This window comes from Micromys minutus, assembly GCF_963924665.1.
Source record: "Micromys minutus genome assembly, chromosome: 20".
NCBI lineage: Eukaryota > Metazoa > Chordata > Mammalia > Rodentia > Muridae > Micromys > Micromys minutus.
In genome coordinates this window covers 47,979,478-47,991,596 of record NC_137955.1, presented here as the reverse complement: position 1 = coordinate 47,991,596, position 12,119 = coordinate 47,979,478, and the positions used below count along the sequence as shown (strand labels likewise).

Below are 12,119 nucleotides of genomic sequence, written 5' to 3'. Positions count from 1 at the left end.
AACTAACTATTCATAATTCCAGTTCCAGGAAATATTAATTACTAGTCTATTGCTGGGATACAGTAAATTCCCCGAGGCAATTTATGGAAGAAGGTTTTATTAGGGGTTTGTAGTTTCAGAGCGTGGGTCCATAACTACCAGGTTAGGGAGTATAACAGCAGACAGTCAGATATGGCAGTGGAACAGCAGCTGAGAGCTTGCATCTCAATCCAGAATCGGGAGACAGAGAAAGCCAAGCCAGAATGGTGTGGGCTTTTGAAATCTCAAAGCCCATTCCTAATGACAAAGCATCCCTTGTTGTTCATACAACAAGACAATATCTCCCAGTCCTTCCCAAATACTTTCACCAGATGAGGACCAAGTGTTCAAATTTTATGATCCTGGGGGGGCCAATATCATTCAAACCACCATAAGATTCAATACACTCTTCTAGGTTCTGAGGGCATCAGACATTGTGTGAAATGTACATCCAGTATTGCAGGCAGCGCATGTAGACAAAACACTAATACACATAAAATAAAATAATAAATCAAAATAAGTTAAGAGATTGAAATTCTACGCTGTTTCTAATTTCTCAGAGAATGTGGATGAATTATGATTTCAATATCTCTGTTTCTGGTTATAAAAATCAGTAGAATTTTTCTTATAACATTATTCATATAACAGAAATATTAACCTTTCTCTGATGGTATTTCTCTTGAAAACCCCACTGCATTCAGAACTGTTTGAGACTGCCATGCGTATTAGGGGTTCATACAACACAGAAGAGAAAAGTCAGAAAAGCTCCAGTAAGTGATTAGGTATGATTTGATTTTCTTAAAAACCTCCATTTTTTACCAGATAATATTGGAGTGTTATGAAAATTTTCATATCATCAAGTCCTGAAAGAAATATTAAGTTATATTCTATAATCTGTCAGCTTTGCAGCAGAGGCCTAATGATACTGTCAAGTTGTATATTAGCCATTGTTCCATGGTTGTAACAAAATGGCTGGGGCAAATCAACTTTGGAGGTTCAGTCTCTGGTCAACTGGCTGCATTGTTGGGGACCTTATGGGACAATGAACATCCTGGTAACTGAGAGAACTGATAGAGGAGACTGTTCTCCTAATGGCAATGCCAAGCAAAGAGAGAAAGGAGAGCAGAGGCAGCAATATTCTTGTAAGTTATACCTCCCAGCGAACTTTAAACAAGGCTAGACACCTAATTGTCTTTCTTGGAACTTAGCTACAGATTATTAGTCACAATTCAGTCATTGCCTAAGGTCAAGTGCTAGATAATGCCACCTGGGAAAACCAACCTCATTGTACTGGCTGGTTTTCTGTGTCAACTTGAACCAAGCTGGGGTTATCACAGATAAATGTGCCTCCCTTGAGGAAATGCCTCCATGAGATCCATGTGAGGCATTTTCTTAATTAGTGATCAACAATGGGAGGTTCCACTGTGGGTGGTGCCATCCTGGGCTGGTAGACCTGGGTTCTATAAGAAAGCAGGCTGATCAAGCCAGCGGAAGCAAGCCAGTAAGTAATTAAGTAACATCCCTCCATGGCCTCTGCATCAGCTCCTGCTTCCTGACCTGCTTGGGTTCCAGTCCTGACTTCCTTTGGTGATGAACAGCAATGTGGAAGTGTAAGCTGAATAAACCCTTTGTACACCAACTTGCTTCTTGGTCATGATGCTTGTGGAGGAATAAAAACCCTGACTAAGACACTCATCATACAAGTTTTTATGAGATTATTGCACCTCTAAACCACATCAACTTGTTTTCTTGAATGTAAAAATCTTGACATAGACTTTGGTTCAATGTCTGATTTGGGAGTGGGAGTGTAACGCAGAGGCAATAAAATCTAAATGCTGGCTCATTCTGTAGAACAGACTGATAGCAATTGGTGTCTTCAAGCATGTTGCAAAAATGCATAGAGGTGCCAGATAAAGATACCCACAGATAACAGGAGAGATATCATGGAATTCTGCCACCAAGACTGGAATGAATGTCTTCTAGCAAATGTACACCAGGTTGTCTGGTGCTGGAAGACTTAGAAGAACATATACTCAGTAGCTCTTCCCATAATCTCCCTGGAAGAACCCAGCCCACTGGCACCTACACTCTAAACTTTTTGATTTTCGACAAGAATAACATTTTTCATTGACAGTTTGAGTCACTAAATATGCAGTAATTTGTTGTGGCAGATAAAAGGCGCTGATACACTTAGCATGTGACTCTGAGTAAGTAGTGAAGTAAGTGATGCTTCTGGTCTTCTGTGTCTAGATCTCTTCAGACTGGCAAGAGTTAGTCTTAATCTGCAGAAGGAAGAATTAGCCCCTCCTGTTCAGATAGACACAGTAGATAGCCCTAACAGTTTTGATCTTGACGTTTCAAACCTTCAGCATAGAGTCTCTTAAATGCTAGGAGGTTTTATACCATGAGGTGTACCCTTGCTTCATGCTAACTTGAGCTCTGAAGAAAAAAAAATCAATGATGTTCATACTACATACTTCCAACATGGCTTTTTTATTTGTTATAATAATGTTTATTTTATTTTTTAGTCCAGATGTTACCCCTGTTCCTGGTCCACCTTCCCACATTTTCTCATCCCATTCTTCCTACCCCCACCTGTCTCCAAGAAGATGTCCCCCACCCCCATTCACTTCCTGCCAGGCCTCCTCACTCCCTGTGGCCTCAAGTCTCTTGAGGGTTAGGTGCATCTTCTCTCACTGAGGTCAGACGCAGCTATTCTCTCCTGCATTTGTGTTGTGGGCTTCACCTCAGCTGGTGTATGCTGCCTGGTTGGTGGTCCAGTGTCTGAGAGATCTAAGGGGCCCAGGTTAATTGAGACTGCTGGTCCTCCTACGGGGCACAACATAGCATCAGTAATCGTTAGTGTCAGGCCTTGGAGCCTCCCCTTGAGATGGATCCCAAGTTAGGCTGGTCACTGGACCTCCTTTCCCTCAGTCTCCTCTCCATTTTTGTCCCTATAGTTCTTTTAGACAGAAACAATTCTGGGTCAGTGTTTTGACTGTGGGATGACAACCCCATCCCTCACTTGATGCCCTGTCTTCCTACTGGAGGTGGGCTCTACAAGTTCCCTCTCCCCACTATTGGGCATTTCATCTCAGGATCTTTGAGAGTCTCTCACCTCTAGAGAGGTCTCTGGCACTTTCTAGAGATTCCTCCAACCTCCCACCCCTGAGGTTACATATTTTCCTTCATTCCTTCTTTTCTGCTCCCCCCAGTACCTTATGATGTTCCCTTGTTCCCTTCCCCTCCTCTCAGTGCTGATCTAACTGACAGTATTTATTTATGAAGAAAAATGAAAATAGATCCATATTTGTTACCTTTCATAAAGCTTGTGTCCAAATGTATCAAGGACTTCAAGATAAAACCAGATACACTGAGTCTAATAGAAGAGAAAGTGGGAAAGAGTCTCAAACTCATTGGTACAGGGAGACATTTTTGAAACAGAACTCCAGTGGCTCATACTCTAAAATCAAGAGTTGATAAATGGGACCTCATGAAACTGAAAAGCTTCTGTAAGGCAAAGGACACAGTCAATAGGACAAATCAGCAACCAACAGACTGGGAAAAAACTTCACTAACGCCATATCTGCTAAAGGGCTAATATCTAAAGAACTCAAGATGTTAACCTCCAAAAAACAAAAGCAAACAAGCAACGAATTGGTGATTCCACCTCACACCAGTCAGAATGGCTAAAATAAAAAACTCAGGTGACAGCACATGTTGGCAGGAATATGAAGAAAAAGGAACAATCCCTTCGTTAGTGCTGGAATTCCAACTGGTATGAACCACTCTGGAAATCAGTCGGGAGGTTCCTTTGAAATTTGGAAATAGATCTATCTGAAAACTCAGATATATCACTCTTGGGCATATACCCAAAAAATACCCCACCATGCCACAGGGGCACTATGTTCATAGCAGCCCCAGATATCTCACAGCAGAAGAATGGATGCAGAAAATGTGGTTCATTTACATAACAGAATACTATTCAGCTATAAGAATGAGGACATCATGAGTTTTGCAGGCAAATGGATAGCACTGGATAATATCATCCTGAGAGGTAACTGGTATTTGTCACTAGTAAGTGGATATTAGCAGGAAAAGTACAGAATACCTAGAATACAATCCAGAGTGGCTTTTGAAAATTCCCTTTTCTCTTCGCAAGCTTGTATCGCTAGGAGCACAAAGCATTTGGGCAGAAGGAGTTTGTTCCTCCTTAGATGGTGTATCAAACCAGCAAAATGTATCCTGGGTGAACTTGAAAGTGGCAGCACTTTATGGGCTGACCTCTGGAAATCCCAAAGTGCATGGGCATTCTAAAAAACTCTCAGCTGTCAGGCTAATTACACAAAGCCTAGGCCATTCCTTTCCTTTCGTTGATTAACAGTGGCCTCATGGTTCCTGGAAAGTCTTTGTGTAGGATTCAAGGACAACAGGGCTTGGACTGGAGAGAAGGCACCATGGTAGGTAGTGTAACCCAGATTCCCTGGGAACCAAATTCCCAGATTGACTGCTGCTGCCTGCTAAGGGAATCTACCCAGTGTCTGTCTAATAGAGAGTTGAGGTTTGTTGTTGTTGTTGTTGTTTTTCATGTAATTCATCCATTACATAGGAAAAAATGTGAATTCAAAAATCAATGTGTTTATAGTTAATAGTGATGCTAATTATGCCAAAGAGGACAGTGAACTGCTCTAGAGATTCGTTTTGTGAGATGCACTTGAGGAGGATGAGCTTGTGTCACATGAACACCTATAACAGACTTGTAAAGACAACAAAATTTGTGAAGTAGCTCCCACATCAGGTGTAGCCCTAAGCACTGCAGTCTCGGCTCTTAATGAATCAAGGCATGCTCTTGAGTATCAAGACCTTTCACTGTGTATGCGGATGTTAATATGTAAATAGGAGCCATACACGCGATGAGGTTGGGGAGGAGGAATAGACATACGGATGGAACAGGACGTGTCATGTCATGGGGAGTTTGTAGGGCTGACCACAGGATGCCATCATCTGAGGAAGAAAAGCCTTAGATCTTTATGCTCAGAAGCACAAGCTTTGCAGTGTTACCTGCATAAGAGAAAACAGAGTTTTGAAGCAAGGTAGAACAGAGACCTACACATATTAAAGTCAGTTCGTGGACACTTGTCTTGTTAGGTGGGATCAGCGGTAAGGGAAAACATACCATAAATAGCAATGCGCATATTGCTGTAGAGTATTGTGAAGTAGTAAACGTAATGTATTCGCAGATATACACCTGTGCCACAAAAATATATTTGTTTTAAACACTGATCAGTAGTGCGTATAAAAGTAATCCAGTTTTATAAGCAGAACATCAATGTTACAGAGGGTGATATATGGCTTCGGTAAGGATTCAGACCAGCTGGGCTCTGCCTATTGACTTGGGAGCTAATACTACAAATGTTCATCAATTGCTTGTCTAACTACTGATCACTATGGGTCACCCGAGACTTTGACATGTGTGTGTGTATGCATATATGTGTGTATATGTATATATGTACATGTGTATATATGTGTGTGTGTATATATATATATATATATGTATATATTAGAGGGTTTCCACCACTGCCACTTCATGACTGCCAGGGAGAAGAGGTGACAAGATACGAAGTGTTCCCTTTTCTATCCAGAGAGGCCACACCAGTCATGTTAAGCTTCACAGATCCTATGTAACATCCCCAAACTCAGAAGAAAATGGTGACGGGAAGTCGAACTGGATGTCCTGAAACGCGGAGATGGGAACGGAGTGGATAGAAACAAGAAAGGGTTCTCTCTGCCGTCGGATGTCAGAAGAGAAAGAGTGGGTTACATAAGCCGTGTCCTTGCCATTGGGAAGGGCCTGAGGCAGTGTCAATGGATGTAAGGCAGAACAGCAGACAGATGCCAGGAATGTTGTGCTGGGGAAGTTCAAAGCCAGAAGAGAACATGGCTAAGGGTAAGCTTAGATGGTGAGTACCTCAGTGACTGGAAACTGGGCCATTAGCAGATAAAGCAAGGTAGCTTCAAGAGGAACAGGGCAGTGTGCACAGAGAAAAGCTCTTGAGGGTAAGAAGATGTCTGTGTCTTGTAGAGGTTTGGTGAGAACACATACTTGTGGCCCCTTTGCTGACATGAGCGTGACCACTTCAGATACTCCGTTACCTGCCTCTCCCTGCAGGCTTTAGAACAGTGGTCTTGCTTTTATTTTCAGCCTCTTGTCCCACACAGAGAGAAGAACGCAGCTGAGAGAAATCTCATGTCCCCATGGTAACATGGAAACCCTAGAGACTGCAAGAGAAGTTTCTGGAGCATTTTACCCACATGTTTTTAGATGTGCCAGATCCATTTAAGTTTTACATATGGTGCTCTTTGGAGTTACAAAATAGATCTAATGATCTGAGAAGCTTTTGAGATTAATAAGGTGTGAAGGCAGTTCCCCCAAGAAAGCTTGAACTGGACTTCTGTTGGCCAAGTCATGCATGCAGATGCCACACGGGCATGTGTGTATGAGCCCCTGAAGCAGCAACTCTGGAAGCCTGAGATGCATCTGATGCAGCTGCTTACCTCAGCGTTGGAAATGAGAGCGTGCTAGGTTAGCCCTCAGTAAAGGCTTGCAAGGGTTAGTCATTGACTTAAAAGGTGGTGATTGGTTCCCAGAACACACATTTTTGAATTCTGAACTAAGGAAAGCTTCATGAGGGGGGAATCCTGTTCTGTCTGGACAGATCATTAGCCGCTGCACAAAGTGCTCCTGAAAGCAGTGCTGGGTCTCATCCACACACGGAACAGGAAAAATGGAATGTGTGTCATGCTGACTGCTCATGCTTTGCTAGAAAAAAAAAAAAATCTCATCGTCTTTTATTTTGAAGAGGCAAAAGAAAAAATATTTGCTAGAAAAAGTATGGCTATGTTAATCTGCTCACCCACATTTTTTATCCTGACAGCCCATATAAATATAGCATGAAGGGGAGGAAGTGGGGGCTTGAAGCAGATGGCCCACACCAAACTCAGGCTTCCCGAGGACTTCTGGTCACTTTGCCCACCCACGGTGGCTTTCTCCTTGGCTGTCATTCCACAACGACAGAACTTGCAGCAAAGAGAGATGATTTAGAGGCCATTTCATTGTCTCTTCCGAGTGGGGCTGGGTGGGAAGGGTGGCCCTTCGCTCAGCCCAGAAGACAGCTGGCGTGCATGACAGACTCATTCCCTCAGCTGTAATGGCTCAGAGCTTGATGGAGCCTCCTCTCCTCACACTCCAGGAGAGGCCGCCCCTCAGAGGAGCCCGTACGCTTTTTATTTTGAGGAATGAATGGATGCCCTGCTTAGAATGTCCTGAAGAAAATGAAAGGACATGTTTTAGGAATTCGTGGTTATTTTTAGGCTGCAAACCTCTTGTTTTCTGTGTAGTCTTGCAAACCTGGCAACTTTGTAAGGTGTCCTCCTGGAACCACAGCATAGAGGTAGACAAGACCCTTATGTTCTCAATGTGCACAGTGAGCAAGAGAAGAAAGATGGAGCTGCCACTCTCTGGCCTGCATTGTCTTGAGTCTGTGGGCAGCAGAGCCTGGTGGTCATGTCACACTCCTAAGTTCACAGAAAACATGCACCAGAACAGCTGTGGTGATCTGTCCATGTCCATCCTGCTGACCGGGCTCTATGTCCTCTTCCAATAGCATAGGATACAGTGGTCACATGCTCTCCCTTGAGGCCTGTGACCTCACGCTCTCTCGCTATAGTCACTGAATGCTCATATTCTCTGTCTTGCTCCTCTGTCTCCGGCTCCTTTGCAATGGAGAGATGTTCCTGTTTTATTACCTAGTAAGCATTTTCATTTCCATTCTCAAAATTTCTCTAAGTGGTTTCATATTGATTGTTTTTATAAAGGTGAGATTCATAAAATATAAGTTAGCCATTTTTACGATGAAGAATACAGTGACTTTCAGTAATTCTCTGTATTGGGCAATGGACATCTCTGTCCAACTCAGATGTCTTCCCATCACTACACTTGCTATGCAATGTCTGTGATTCCTGTGCATCACAGGCGTGCTCAAAGACCTCGCCATCAAGGTCATCAGCATCTCCTTCCTGTCTCTGGGTTTACCAGCTACACATAGTCTATATAAAGGGAATCATAGAACATGGAGCCTTTGAGGTTCAACCACAGTGTATCATATGTCAAAGCTTTGATCCACTCTACTCCTGAATCACATTCTGGTGCGTGGATATGACAGGCGACATCCACCCACTGCTGGATATGTGTTCTCATCTTTTCACTGATGTGCAAATCCTGGGATTACTACGTGCACGCAGATACTTAAGATGCCACGTGAAGGAGTGAGACCTTGGGATCAGAGAGCCATTTATGTCTAACCTCTGTGCCAGGGAGCACTAACCTGATCCACAGGAGCTGGACCATCTGCACCAAGCCCTGCACCATTGCTAACTCAGAAGCATCCTCTCCAAGCCTCAGGATGTCAGAGCAGCTTTACTCTTCCACACAAGTGCCCCGAAGTCCAGTCTCTTGTATACTGTAGCATGTTTGCTAAACAAAAGTCCCACACAAGAAACCTTTCCCCCATCACAACGGCAAGATACTTTTTCTCCCCCACCCCCACCTCAAATTTTAATCTGTGTACACAATGTCTGTGCATGATCTACAGAAAATATGGAGGACAGAGAACAATCCCAGGTGTTGGTTTTGGCCTTCGACCCTGACACAGGGTCTAAACGTTTATTTTCACTACCCACCCCAGGCTACCTGCCCTCCAAACTTCCGGGTATCTTCCAAGTGTCCACTTCCTGTCTTCACCATAAATGTCCGTGGCTACCATATTTATATTTGTGGCTCTGAGGATCCAACCTTGAGTCTTCATGTTTCCACAGCAAGTGCTTCCCGCTCTAGGCCTGGATGCAATTCCCTGTGTTGTGTGTGTATTCAACTCATTTTTCCATGATGTCGTTTCTCAAGTGACCATGTTGTCTTCTGCCTCCTTTAATAGCAACAGAAACAAGGATTTTTCTGACCCTCTGTGTTTTCCTTCCCTCCACAGGTGTCATTCTTCCTCTTCATCATCTTTGTGGTGTACACCATGCTTCCCTTCAACATGCGAGACGCCATCATCGCCAGCATCCTCACCTCTTCATCTCATACGATCGTCCTGAGCGTCTACCTGTCCGCAACACCAGGGGCCAAGGAGCACCTGTTCTGGCAGGTGAGTGCCCTTCCCATGGGAACACTGGCCTTTCACAGCTCTTGCTCCAATCAGTTGGAGCTGCCAGGGTGGGTTTGTTGACTGCTCCTTGACATGGTCTGCAAGGGCTGCTGAGCCCTGTCCTCTTCTAACAGTAGGGTTGATAGTTAATTAGCCACCAGCAGCAAGGAGACTAATGTTCACAAGATAACTGGATATACATAATTTTGCTGGTTGCTGAGTAGTGGTGTAATTTTGGAAGCAAAGGTATACATTGGAATCTTATTATAGATTATAATTTTTAGGACTCTTGCTTTTAGTATGAAACATCATATAATTAGAAGCAAAGTCACCCCAAACATCTCTTTACAGAGTATTGGGGGAAAAAAAACACTTTCAATTTCTCTGTCTTCTGGCAGATCTATGAGCATTAAAGCCGAGTCCTTTAAAATGCTATAGTAGCAAATCTGTGCATTGCTAATAAGTGGTATTTCAAGAAGCCATTCTATCTAATTAGCTAAAAGCATTTTAAAAGCTATTTGATTTCCAATTATGCATATCCATAAACACAAGGGTTGGTGATTTGAAGTTCTTCCTAACAGTTCCCCCCCCCTTTTTATGAGAAAAAAAAATGTATGTTTTATTTTGCTGTCTTGGGGTAGTCACAGCAAATATGTCAACAGCATAAAAAGTACTAAGGATACAAGTTTCAGTGAGTTGAGGAATGTGCCAATAGAAGGCGTAATTTAATTCTGGGGCGTGACCGAATTGAACTAGAGCCTTAGATGAGTAGGTATTCCCTTAGTGCTGATCTGCATCCTGACTAGAAACAGAGGAGCTTTAGATACAACCAATGAGACGTGTGTGCAGTGTGTGCAGTGTGTGCAGTGTGTGCAGTGTGTGCAGTGTGTGCAGTGTGTGCAGTGAGAGAATTCACAGGGAGAATGCAGATGACTAACTTCCTGGTAGTCAGGCGGAAGAGACAGTGAAGAAGGATCTGAGGGATGAATTTATCTTCAGTAACCTGCTTCCGCTGAGAAGCCACACCCCCTAAAGGCCTTGAACCAATCAGTGGTTTAATCTGTTCATGAAGATAGAGCCCTCTTTACCCATTCATTCACCTGTGTGCTGCTGTTTTGGAACCGATCCTTCTATACAAAAGCACTTGAGGTCATGAAATTTAAGGTACGATAGCACCCTCTGTCCACAGTGAGAGCAAAGGTGACAGTGTCAGCTGGACTCGGTGTACTGGGACTGTACTACCCAAGCACAGAGGCTAGCGAGCACTTATTCAAGTGGATGAACATGAAGTGTAACACTTTAGCATGTTGGATGGTGCACTGACTGATGTTGTGTGTCAACCTGACACAAGCTGGAGTCATCACAGAGAAAGGAGCCTCAGTTGAGGAAATGCCTCCATGAGATCCAGCTATAAGGCATTTTCTCAACTAGTGATCAAGGGGGAGGGCCCCGCCCATTGTGGGTGGAGCCATCCCTGGCCCAGCCCATTGTGGGTGGTGCCATCCCTGGGCTGGCAGACCTGGGTTCTATAAGAAAGCAGGCTGAGCAAGCCAGGGAAAGCAAGCCAGTAAGTGACATCCTTCCATGGCCTCTGCATCAGCTCCTGCTTCCTGACCTGCTTGAGTTCCAGTCCTGACTTCCTTTGGTGATGAGCAGTAATATGGAAGTGTAAGCTGAATAAACCCTTTCCTCCCCAACTTGCTTCTTGGTCATGATGTTTTGTGCAGGAATAGAGACCTGACTAAGATGGATGGGCAAATAAAGACTGGATACATTCAAGCTGCACAGTATAATGAATTCATCCGTGAACAAATTGTTCGGTCCTTATTTATCAGAGAAGTTTTCATACCCACCACTAGACATGTTGTATATGAGACATAAAATTTGTTCCTCTCATGATTTGTGCCCTTTGACTCACATTACCCCACTTTTTCTAAATCCCAACTCCATACAACTTCCATGGAATCCAGGATTCTATGGAAGCAGAAAAAAAAAAAAATCCAGAAACTTCTATGTGCATGTTACTCTCAGGTTTGCTCATCCAATCTGCATTCCCTGCTGCCCTCTACACCCCATGAGGGAGTTCCACTTTCTCCTGTCAAGGTCATACCATGCTGACTGCAAGCACCAGGAATCTCAGCTTCCTGGACGGGTAACTGTGCAGTAGCAAGTAGGGAACCCATTCAGCCCAGTTCCGGAAACAACTGTGAGAAAGCTGTCTCTGTCCTCACACTGGCAGCAGCCCCTTGAATCTTCCATGTTTGCAGCAGCTGTGTGGTGGAGGTTTCCACTGGGTACACACTGGGACACTCTTACCAGTCTCTCTGCTTCCTTCGTGAAGAAAGGGAGTGTTGCATTTTGGGACAGAGGCTTGAATTGCTCTTCTAAACAGTAGAACAGTATGTAAAGAGGGAAGGGTTTCTGAAGAAGTGGGTGTGTTTTAGGTCCATGTTGTATTGTTTTTGATACATTGTTGTCTTTATTATTGAGAGAAACTGGGAAAAGTTTAGTGTGCATCTTTTTTTTTTTTTTTTTTTTTTTTTTACTCTTTTCCCAAAACTAACAGAACAATATGCTGGCTGGCAGCCAGGGGTAAGATAATTGTGGAATTGTATAAATGACTTTAAAAGTGCTTAATGCTATAATATTTCATATGAAGGTAATATTGGGAAAAATAAAAAGGACCCTGTAATCCATTTCTGATGTCTTCAATAATTCCATGACTCTTAAGAGCCAAGAAAGTAGAATTCAGTAATAAATTATGAATTAAAAGGGGAAATGGTGAATACACACACACACATACACACACACACACACACACACACACACACACACACACACACACACACCAAACGTTATATAATGCTAAGGACGTCTTGAGGAAGAGTTGGAGGAAGG

At 43.4% G+C, this 12,119-nt stretch overlaps 1 protein-coding gene across 2 annotated transcripts in view; it reads left to right on the top strand.

Moving 5' to 3' along the window:
- ADCY2 (adenylate cyclase 2) overlaps nucleotides 1-12,119 on the top strand; it is a 370,486-nt gene that overhangs the window by 102,645 nt on the left and 255,722 nt on the right. For both annotated transcript variants that reach the window (XM_080933614.1, XM_080933613.1), the window contains exon 3: nucleotides 9,060-9,221. In XM_080933614.1, coding sequence (XP_080789740.1) covers nucleotides 9,060-9,221 — 162 coding nt within the window. The remainder of the gene's footprint in view (nucleotides 1-9,059; nucleotides 9,222-12,119) is intronic.